Raw genomic sequence first — 12394 nt, forward strand, 5'->3', positions numbered from 1 at the left:
AACAGCAATTATAAGGGTAATAATGAAATAAATAACATATCTATAAATCCTAGCAGTAAATGCAGGAATAGGAGGAGATGGAGGTATAACAACTATAAAAGCTCTGATAAGGCAACTACTATCAGCCTCAGTAATTGTGACAACTATAACGCTACTAATGATAGGTACAATAATAACACTAGAAGTATTAGAAATATGATGATGTTGTTTGGTGGATCACCACTAGCAATTGTCCATGCTCGCAACAGAACATTCAATTCTTTTTTCTCCCACTTTGGTGCCATTTTCATTTTTTAAGCCCAGGTTATATAAAGCCTGGGTTATATAAAACATTAAATCAAACCCAAAAGCCTTCTTTCATTGTGCCAAAGAAACAGCCTCACTACACTGCAAGATAGGACCCCTCTTCCAAATGGATGGCTCCCTCACAGATAGTTCAACCAGGATCAGTGAGGTACTGAATGACCAGTTCAAAAGTGTCTTCACCACCCCGTTGGAACAAAGACAAGTGAATGAACCAGTGAACTTCTTTGTCACCCCACCTATAACCAGCGAGGCAGTTATGATGGAATACATAGACATTAGCGAAGACGATATACTACTGGTCCTGATGGTTTCCCAGCAATCCTCTTCAAATCGTGTTAGCATGCCCTGGCAAAACCCCTCCAGATTCTCTTCCAGAGCTTTCTTGCAAATGGCAGACTACCAAGCAAGCTGAAGGAGGGGATAATATGCCCAATCCATAAAGGGGAAAGCAGAGCAGATGCTAAAAACTTCACACATCAGCAAAGTGATGGAACGGATAGTCAGAGGAAAACTAATCGCATTCCTTGAAGAAAATAACTTGCTGAGTGATACCCAGCATGACTTTCAACCAGATAGGAGCTGCCTGACCCAGCTCTTACAACATTATGACTGGGTGTTGATGCAGTTACTCAACAACTCAAATGTGGACGTAATATACATTGATTTTGCAAAAGCTTTTGACAAAGTGGATCATGGTTTGATATGCCATAGACTGCATGATCTCGGCATAGCTGGAAAACTTGGAGAGTGGTTACATGACTTTTTGAAAGATAGAAGTCAGGCAGTAGTCACCTCAATGAATGCACAAATAGTGAGCGGTGTTCCACAGGGCACTGTCTTGGGACCACTGCTTTTCATAGTGGCCTTCTCAGATATGCCTTCAACTGCCTGGATAACCACCCTTGCTAGCTATGCAGACAATACTAAAGTCTTGCAGAAAATACAGAACCTCAGTGATGTTGCATATCTGCAGCAGGAGTTGGACTCAATTTACAGATGGGCTGAGGATAATAATACGCAATTCAATGCTAACAAATACCAAACCTGCGCTACCAGTGTCTAAAACTGAATATGAAACTTACAGGGTACACTGGTCCACAGGGAATTACAATTCCAGAGCCTAAATCAGTGAGGGACATGAGTGATGATACCTCTTTCCAAGTGCACATCACCAGGATGGTGACAAAGTGCAGACAACTGGCTGGATGGATCCTAAAAACATTCAAAATCAGTGATAAAGAAACCATGATGGTCCTCTGGAAGACATTCATCCTCAGCTGCCTGGATTACTGCTCACAGCTATGGTCACCCACCAGTGTGAAATTAACAGCAGACCTTGAAGCAATCCAGCGAAGCTTCACAAAGAAGATTGTCTCTTTGCAAAGCTCACAGAAAGGCTGAAACAACTAAGACTCTACTCCCTGGAATGAAGGTGGGAGAGGTATGCAGTTTTATACATCTGGAAGATCCCGGAAGGAATTGTGCCAAATTTTGGGATTGAAAGATACACCAATACTAGAATGGGTCAACACTGCACAGTGCCAAAGATCCCAGCAATGACATCGCGCTTCAGGAACAGTTACTGTAACAGCCTGGGTTTCAGGGGCCCACAGCTTTTTAATATTCTCCCAAAGAGCTTAAGGAACCTGCACAAAGTAGACGTAGGCATTTTCAAATTAAGGCTGGATCTCTTCCTGTCGAGATTCCCAGATGAACCTACCTCACAGCCAGAGGTGCAAATGAAGGTAGCTATATCACACTCCATTCTACAAGTGCCACATATTAGAGGAGGATCTCAGCTGAAACTACAAAAAATAAATATATATATATATATAATTTAGAGAAAAGAACCACAGTTCCTGAACTCATCCATGAAAATCCACAGTCACATATAGAAAAATTTAATAAGTAAAGACACTAAAAAGAACTATAATAAAATACAAAGTAATAATTATTAAAATAATAAAACAACTACACGTGTTTCATAACCAAATTTTCAAATAGAAAATAAAATAAAATCGATCAAAATAAATCAATCGAAAATCACCAGCGGGAAGTGCTGCCACACTTACTGTACTCTCCTGATTTTGCACTAATGGATTTCCACCTCTTTCAAATGCTATGCATGGAGTTTCGTTCAATACTGATGCAGAATTGAGAGCTTGGTTCGATAAATTTTTAAAGTTGAAATCGGGTGATTTCTATCAATGAGGTATTGAAAATCTTGTTGAACATTGGGAAGAAGTTGTAAACACCAAGGGTGAATACATTATTGATTAATTAGTTATTATTTTTTATTAAACCTTTAAAAAAATTTTTTAAAAAGAAAACAGTAGGAACTTAGTTGCCAACCTAATAGATAGATAGATCAAAACAGTTTAATTCACATTCATTGGTACTCCAAGGGTTTCAAGCGTTATGTTAATCTCGGCAACATTGAATTTGTTTTTATCCATACATGTAACTCCCGACAAATGTGTTGAGTGCCCTTCTTTTGTTTGTCCACTCACTTGTGTGTATATATATATATATATATATATATATATATATATATATATATATATATATATAGCCACAGGAATGTTTGTGTAGTAACAAGTTTGCTTCCCAACCATATGGTTCAGGGTTCAGTCCCACTGCATGGCACCTTACACAGGTATCTTCTACTATATCCTCAGGCTGACCAAGGCTTTGTGAGTGTATATATATATATCTAATATATCTATGTGTGTGTATGTGTTTCTGTGCTTGTGTTTGTCCCCCACCACCATTTGACAACTAGTACTGGTGTGTTTACATCCCTGTAACTTAGTGGTTTGGCAAACGGTACCAATGAAATATGTACCAGGATTTTTAAAAAATAAGTGGAAATGTCAATACTAGGCAGCATAGCCACAGTCTAATGATTGAAATAAGTGGAAGATAAAAGTTGTATGTCATAAAGAAAATTATGATGACCACAAAAGTCATAACAACGACCAAAGCTGAATGTATTGGGTCATCCCATAAATAATGCGGTTTTTTTTATACTTCTTTTATTTTTCAAAATTATGATAAACAAAGTTCTTTCTTAACCAAAAATATAATCTCCTTCAATTTTTTACAATGCTCTTCCATCTATATGGTAGACTTGCAAGGCTCCTCTTCCAAAAAAAAAAAAACACTCCTCCAGTACTCTTCTGACCTCATCTACAGAATTCATATTTTTTCTGTCCAAATGATTTTGAATACTGCAGAATAATTTGGTAATCAAATGGTGCAAATATGGTGGGTGGGTGAGGCATCGTTTCTCACTTAAACTGCTCCAGCCTTTGGAATGTCATCTTCACTGTATGTGGCCAAGCATTATCCTGATAGAAGAACACCTTTCATCATAAAACCAAAGATGGTTGTTTTTCTTCTAGCACTGACTTAAGCCATTCATGCTACTTGCAGTAGGTCTCCTTTGTTATCATTTGGTTTGGGTTTAAAAGTTCAAAGTGGACTAAACCTTACATACTCTACCAAACAGATAACAACACCTTATGTGTGTGAAGACCTTCTTTAGCCTGGGGTGCCAGTGTTTCTCTTTTCGCTATCCACTGCCTTTGGTGCTTGACATTTTTATAAAGAACCCATTTCTCATCACCAGTCACTATTCAGTCCGAAAAAGGTTCATTCATGAGACATGACAGTAAAGATGAGCACAGGTTCACTCTGTGTGCACAATTAGACTCGGAAAGTTTGAGGAACCCATTGAGCCAATTTGCTGACTTTTCCAATGCACACAGGTGTCAATCAATGGTTGAATGACCAAATCCAAGCTTCACTGCTAGTTCCTCAACAGTTATGATGGGATTTTGTTCCACTAGGGTTTGTAGGATATCCTCGTCGAGCTTTACAGATCTTCCAGGATGAGGCTCATTTTCTAGGCTATAGTTTCCGGCTCAGAATTTCTGGATCCACCATTGACACTGGCTTACACTTATTGTCTGATCCCCATATACTGCATTAATATTCCTTGCACTTTCCATTGCATTGTTGCCTTTACTGAACTCATAAAGCAAAATATGCTGAATATGTTCCTTTGTCACTTCCATTATAGCTTTGAAAAAAATAACAGTTAAAATTGAACTGCACTCTTCAAAATTGCACTAAGAATAAGGACAAGGTAAAATTACTACCTGCTTTTATAGCAAATTGATGCAGGTAGTTTATCCTGTCCCCTTCTGACTTTTAGTTCATGCAATTGAAAAAAACTGCATTATTCATAGGATGGCCCAATATTCATGCATGAGAAACATGGAAGCTTTAATAAATATAAACCTGATAAATACATATATTTCGTGTTAATTTATGTAACAAAGGCACATTTCCTTCTGTTGTTGTATAACTAATGTATTTTTATATTTCAGTGGAAGATTATTACAAAGAGTATGATGTGCTGCCTTCCAGATAACACTGATAATATACTCCAAGGTAAACTAGAGCGCAATGCTAGATTACATCCTTTTGATAGTGGTATTGGCCTGTCAGCTCACAACCCTCTTTTTCTACCAGGAAAAATTATTCACATTGTTCGCAGTCATCCTGTCATCAAACGGTAAGCTTTCGGATTTATTTTCTTCTTTTCATGATTGGTAATTATTGATTTTAACAAAAATAGCTGATTATATTTAAACAGTTATTTTCAAACATACTCTGAAATAACACATTATATTCATTTATAAATATTTCTGTAAATATTTCTTCCCCTATTACTAGGTCTCGATGTAAACCAAGTTCACCAGTTTATCAAGCAATCATTGCTGAAAACAGTGACTTTGAGCAGGTGTTGGTCTCTCCCACCATGATAAATGATCATTTCCCAGATAATGTATTAGATGCTCTCAAGAAGGTGAGTTTTCAATTTACTCTCTGCTATGAGTTTACCATGGCATTTGGAAATAATATAACAAACTCATGATAACTACGAAATACTTTGTTTCCATGAAAAAAAATCATCATCTCATCATCATTTAATGTCCTTGTTCCATATAGGCATGGGTTGCATAGTTTGGCAGGATATGATAGATCCAAGGACTGCATCATGCTCCAATGTCTGCTTTGACATAATTTCTATTGCTGGATGCCTTTCCCAGTTCTAACCACTTTACAGTGTGTACTGAATGTTTTTCCATGCCACTAGCAGTAGTGAGGTCCCATGCAACTTGCAAGATGACAATCTCTCAAGGAGGCAGTTTTATGCTTAGAGAGAAGTTGCTAAAGTATGGGAGAAGGGCTAAGAGTAGGTTCTTTGCTGTATGGAGAAGGGCTCAACGTAGGTTCCTTTAGAAGAGAGGGTTGGCGGGATCATGTAGAGCTGGAAAGATGTAAAAATAGTGGTAGTGAATTGTCTGGGTGGATCCTCAAGGTACAAGGTGGATAGAAGTGAATGGGACAGACAGGAGTGTAGGTAGGTAGAGGTTGTAAGAGAGAAGTGGGGAGGGGAAGTAGTTGATGGCTGTAAAGATTATGTAGGGTTGAGATATAACAGCAAAGTCATTTCCTGCTAATATCAGAGGATCATCAATACTTGACATCATTGATATTTTTAATCATTTAGGTAGCACTAAACTTCCCTACACAGTACCTCCTCCAGTGCTCTCTGAAGGAGGTACTGTACCAACTTCTGTACTACCCAACATGAACCAATCTACCTCACCCAACCTTCCAACTGATATCCCTGGCCTCGAGCTTCTACATCCAATCTTCACCATCAACAGCTCTGCAAACTTACAGATAACTGGATATGCCCCTCTTCAAGCAGTGTCAATGATAAAGATTGAACTTAGCACTTCAAGTTAACAAAGCACACATCAGTTACATAGTACTCTCAATGTTTATAATAAACTTGATGTTGGCATGGCTGTGTAGTTTACTTCCCAACCACAAGTATCTTCTACTATATCCCTGGGCTGACTAAAGCCTTAAGAGCGGATTTAACAGATTGAAACTGAAACTAACCTGTTATTGTTTAGTAGTTGTTTATTAGAAAAATCAGGCTTGTGGCCTTTTCGCATTAGATGGACTTGAAGTATAGGATTCAGTGACACAGTTCAATCATGTAATCAAAGTTTCTTTGCTTAACTTATAGTGTTGGTCATCGATTTAAGAACATGCATGTTTATAATTTAGTTATAAAGTTGATGTACATAAATTGTAACAATATAGAATATGGAGATTTGTTCATCCACAAAATTTATTTCCTTTTATTTCATGATTTCATACAGCATATTTTCATGATTATTATGACCTACATGTGTTCCCACTGCACAGAGTATGGGCTGCTGCACATGTAACCAGGCAAAATTATGCCTGGTTGCATGTGCAACTACCCATACTCTGTGCAGTAGAAACACATGTAGGTCATAATAATCATGAAAATATACTGTATGAAATTGTAAAATAAAAGGGAATTATGAGGATGAACAAGTCTCCATATTGTATATTGTTATAACTATTGCTAATATACACTCCAGATAATATTACTATCCAAAGAAGCAAACATGGAATTATCTATCAGAAGAATTTACAGCATTAGTAACAACTCATAGTAGTCATAGGCGTTAAATACTAATCAATGTTGTTGGCTGTAACCTGGAACATAACTGAGAGCCATCACTGTATCTGCCTGGATAATATATCCCTCTAAACTCACATATATATATATATATATATATATATATATATATATATATATATATATATGAGAGTATTGTAGTTCAATTATATATATACATATATATATATATATATATATATATATATATATATATATATATATAACAGGTAAAACATGTAGTGGAGTCTTGGCAACTGGGACAAAGCAGAAACAAAGACAAGTAAAGGAAGTATGGTTGCATTTAGGACAAGAAGAATGAAAATATAGCTCTACTTACAATTAAATTTATATCTTTTATGATGAAATATATGACAGGATTCCACACACTATCTACCAATTATACTCCTTAGACTATGATAGAAGATACTTGCCCAAGCCAAGTTACTGTATTATGGGATCAAGCCTGGAACTATGTGAATATGAAACAAAGTCCTTAACCACATGGCCATGCCAGCATCTATACTTTAACCAATTTTTCTGCCTAATTAAAGATATCAGTTGTTGTTGGGAGTTGTGGGATGGGTTATAAACAATTTTATGTTTTTGCTTACATTTGCTGCAAAATAAGTTTTCTTTTATCCAACAATTATATTTCTTTCATGTAAATAATAGCTTTTCCCTTTGCTCAATTCTGTTGTTAGGACTGGATTCTGTGTTCTTTTCTTCCTGTCTTTAGTATTTCATTTCTTCATATAATGTATTGGATATTTTCTTTATTTATTTTTCTGATTTTTTTTTTAGTTCTGAAGCATATATATGTATATACATACATACATACATGTACAAACACAAACATACTCACATATGACTATATATATATATATATATATATATATATACACACACACTCACATAACCCCTATTTTGTTTTTACATCTCATTTTTCTCTTCAACACTTCAATTGTCCCATTGTTCACCTTCTTTCATGCTATTTCTTATACATGGTTTTCTTCTATGGCTATCTTTCCCTCCACTAAGATGTTGTTTCTACTTTCTCTAAACATTCCTTCCCTCCTGCATCTCTTCCTTTACATAATAATCAATACTTCCTTACTTATAATCTTTCTTTAAAGTGCCTTTTATACTTCTTTTTCCTTTAACTAATTCATTACTTCACCCAAAGCCTTTATCTAATCATTGTAGGATTTTTGTAATAACAACTACAAGAACAACAAAAAAATAACATCAATAATAGTAATATTGTCAATAATAACAATAATAATAATAATGGTTTCTTTTGTAAAATTTTGTTGATTTAATAATAGTTTGATTTAGATACAAGGCTAGAAAATTTTTTTGTCCCCTGAAAGGATGAAAGGCAAAGTTGACCTTGGCAGGAATTAAACTCGGAATGTAAAGAGGTGGAAGAAGTATTGCATAGCATTTTATACAATGCTCTAATGATTGTTTCCATCTATCATCCTAGTAATAGTAATAATAATAATAATAATAATTTTGGCACAAGGCCAACAAATTCATCCGGTACATATCTTATCAACCCTGAAAGGATGAAAGGCAAAGTTGACTGCAAGACTTTTTCTTTTCTAATAATTGCTTCTGATTACAAGGACAGTAATTTTTGAGGGGAGGGTATCACAAAGCATTTTATCTTTTAGTTGTTTCAGTCATTGGACTGCAGCCATGCTGTGGTGCCACCTTGAAGGGTTTAGTCAAACTGACTCCAGCATTAATCATTTTTAAACCTGGTACTTATTCTGTCTCAGTCTTTTTTGCCAAACTGCAAAGTTACAGGTGACATGAACAAACCAACGCCAGTTATCAAGCAATAGTCAGGAGAAACACACCACAGGCTTTCATACAGTTTCCATCTACTGAATTCTCTCACAAGACACTGGTCTACCTCAGGTAATAGTAGAAGACACATTGGACAAAATGCTTAAAAATATTTCTTCCAACTCTTTATGTTTTGAATTCAAAAACCAAGATCAAATTTGCCTTTCATTCTTATGGGGTTAACAAAATAAAGTATCAGTTAAATACTGGATTTATCTCATCTCCTCAAAACTGCTGGCCTTGTGCCAGAATTAAAATCAGTTCACATTCTCTTGTTCAGGATATTTTTTCAAACTCTCACATCAAGTACAATACATTTTCTCACAATATGACAGAATATGGTTTTCACCAGAAGTCTCTCTATAATGAGGAATGCATCAAAGCCCACACCAGTCATACTTCATTATTGTACAAATTTTATCAATTCCTCATTCCACTTTCAGAGAAAAGTGAAGATGGGGAGTTTGTCTGTGTTGTTGTCATTATCATTGTGTCTGTTGTTGTTTTTCTTGTAGCTTCTTTTGCTCTTGTTGTTGTACCTCTTGCTGTTTTTACTGTTATGGTTGTTCTTGTTTCGAGTATCATTCTTGTTCTTGTTGTTGGTCTGTTACATTGCACCTTCTTCTTTTTGGTTTGATCTTTGAACTGTCAAACCTTTGGGATTTGGAGGTCACACAACTGGTTCTCAGTCCCAATCCGCTTTCTATTTGTTGACCCCATCTCCACTCTTTACCATTTTTTACACACTTTCTTCTCATTTTTGACATTTTTCTTTTTCAGCATTTGAGCATTTTTTTTCCGGGAAGGAGACTTCTTCCTGAGCTCCTTTGTATATGGCTTTATTTCAAGATTTTGCTGTTCTGGTTTTGGAGGAATTTTGCTCAGGGTGGGGAAGTAGAATTAATATAGTTATCTTTTTGTTAATGTTAATAAAAACAATATTTTCTGTAGAAATTTACAAAGCTTTAAATTTTTATTTCTAAAAAACAATGTGTTTCCTTTTTCTTTTATCTCTGAATGATCTCTTTTAATTTACTTATTTAATTCTATTTTTATGCTTTTTTATCATTAGGTGCTTATTAATGTAGGGCCAGTAAAACCTAACCGGAAATTACCTGATTCTGAACGCAAAACCAAATTATGTGAATTACCATCCATCACTGCAGCAGATGTTTGTGTTAATACTTGCAACTCTTGTGTTGAAACAACTTTCTCAAGTCCAAATCTTCAAGATATTCCAAGTCCATCTGATCCAGATTTAACAATATCCCCTCCACCTCTGACTTGGGACCAAGTAGCAGAACAAAACATTCGAAAACTTGAATATGCTCGAAGTCTACATCTAAGCAATCCCCTTACAAATGAATTATTGAATCTCAGTTTGTTAAGGGACAGAGCTGAAGCACCTTTAGCAAGCCCAGAGCCTTCAATTTCAGAATCATCAAGTGCTGCTTCTTTGAAAGCTAGTGCCCCTCTAAATAGATATAGTTTCCATAAAGCAATTTATGGTTTCCAAGATCTCAAGTCTATACAGCAATCTCCATTACCCAAAACGCGTACTGGTAGCTTTTCTTGTTTTAGAAATGAGGAACCTTCCAGTAACGAACAATCCCCAGACACTTGCAAGGAGGAAGAAAATTTAAATAATAACAATAATAACAATAACAATAATAATAATGAGCCTGAAAAGGTTAACATAATAAAAGACAAAAGACCTGAGAGTGTTACCATTGTATCATCTACGGAATCAAACCATATTTGTGATAAAACCAATGGACATGTTTGCTTAGATATTGAAGGCAAGTTATTGCAACAGAGCCAAAAAGTCGGAGATGAAATTGCATTGGATTCTAGAAGGTTAACAAGAAAAGGATCGGAAAAAAATGACAGCAATGCCTTTTTACCTCACAATAGAATAGTTAGCTCTGATAGAACTAGCTCTGTTGCCTGCATGCCACTTCCAACCCCCAAACTTCTTTTCCAACATACAGGATCTGAGTCCTTTTTGCAAAACATTGTACCCCGACATGTCATGCGACGGTCAACAGAACAAATGGATTTTAAGGCCTTAAAAGATGATACAACACTATTTGAAAGTCCTAAAAGGACAGCCCCTGTTCCCAAACCTCCCCGACATATCCCTGTGAAATTGCCATCCAGTTTACCACGGGTTTCAATTCTTAGTTCTACTGGTGAAGAAGAATCTGAAAGAAGACATTCATTTCCTAGGCTTTAAATCTATTAATTAATATCAATAATTAATTGATATCAATTATTATATTTTAAATACAAATTAAAGCAATAGCAATGAAAAGACATTGAGTTTTAAAATAGAAAGGGGAAGAAAATAATTTATTACACTCTTTGGGTTTTAAATTCAGTTTTAAAACCCAATTTTACTCACTAATATATCATCATGTCTTTATTTACAGATATCAACAAAACCTAGGTAGACTATGGAACTACAAACACCAAATTTAATTTTAACTTCAGATAGGACCTGAGGTTTTATTTTACTTTTAAACAAGACTCAGCAGTAGTTTAAGTCTGTGATTTCTTATCTCCAGCTGAAAAAGTTACTGAAAAATCAAAGATAATTTAATACACACCATTGGAAAATTTGGGGTAAAAATATATTTAAAAACAAATAAGAAGTACTGTAATCTTGATACAAAAAGGAAACTAAGTTCTTTCTACAATTTTAAATGTTACATATATAGTTTTTTTTTTAGCTCATATTGTTGTATCATTCTAAAATATTATTTTCAGATTTAAGAAGTTTCAAAGAAAAAAATTGTTTGAATGAATAAAAAAATTATATTTGAAAAAATTTGTCAAGCAGATATTGACAATAAATTTAGTAAGTATATATATATATATAAAAAAATATATATATATGAGACAGTGATCATCAAATAAATTTGATTGCAGGTGATTAATCTAAGATATAGCACAACTGCCTGGCATCTTTTCTAACCTAATCAGCATAATTCTTCAGTATGTCCAATTTACAACTCTACCTCAAGTGCACTTTTCTTTGTATTCAATTCAAAATCTCAATGATGCAATGCCTATTTCACCAACAGTCATCTTCTAGATGACCAAGGCATGACAAACACATCAGTTTCAAAATTAAACAACTGTTTTGTCATATTTTATCTTTTGTTTTAAACCTAAACCACAAACAATCTTAAAACAATTTTTATTTATATTTTTACCATTTTTTGTATTTGTTTTTGTCCATTTATTATTTTTTCTTTCCTTCATTTCATGATGCCCTGTTCTAAATAAATGTATATCATATGTTTGAACTGTCCCCAATTTCAAATTACAAAAGTATTAATACCTATTAAATGATATTGAATCTGAAGATTTTTGCTCAAAGATAGACTTTGGTGAATATAAAAAGGTTTCCAAATAAAGGGATTATAGATTATCAACTACATGGTCATAAGTCTTAAGTATCAACTCACCTCATCAGTTTATGGATGTTACTAAGATAGACCCTCATCATCTTCTCATTAGCTATTAACCATACAGATGTCTAATAATTAATCCAAAGGCTATATACAAATAAAAGTTTTGCAGAACAAACTGGATAATAGGACTCAATACATGAGTTTATATATTTTTAATCAACAAAAATTACAA

At 34.7% G+C, this 12394-nt stretch overlaps 1 protein-coding gene across 1 annotated transcript in view; it reads left to right on the forward strand.

Moving 5' to 3' along the window:
- The window catches only part of LOC149137126 (uncharacterized), a 30121-nt gene extending 18548 nt beyond the window's left edge, over window positions 1-11573 (forward strand). Inside the window, exons 2-4 of the mRNA XM_089347081.1 lie at window positions 4701-4888; window positions 5050-5182; window positions 9816-11573. Of these exons, the coding sequence (XP_089203207.1) occupies window positions 4701-4888; window positions 5050-5182; window positions 9816-10979 (1485 nt within the window). The 3' untranslated portion in view covers window positions 10980-11573. The remainder of the gene's footprint in view (window positions 1-4700; window positions 4889-5049; window positions 5183-9815) is intronic.
- The last annotated feature ends 821 nt before the right edge of the window (window positions 11574-12394 follow it).

This window comes from Octopus bimaculoides, chromosome 2, assembly GCF_046866305.1.
Source record: "Octopus bimaculoides isolate indiv1 chromosome 2, ASM4686630v1, whole genome shotgun sequence".
Classification (NCBI taxonomy): Eukaryota; Metazoa; Mollusca; class Cephalopoda; order Octopoda; family Octopodidae; genus Octopus; species Octopus bimaculoides.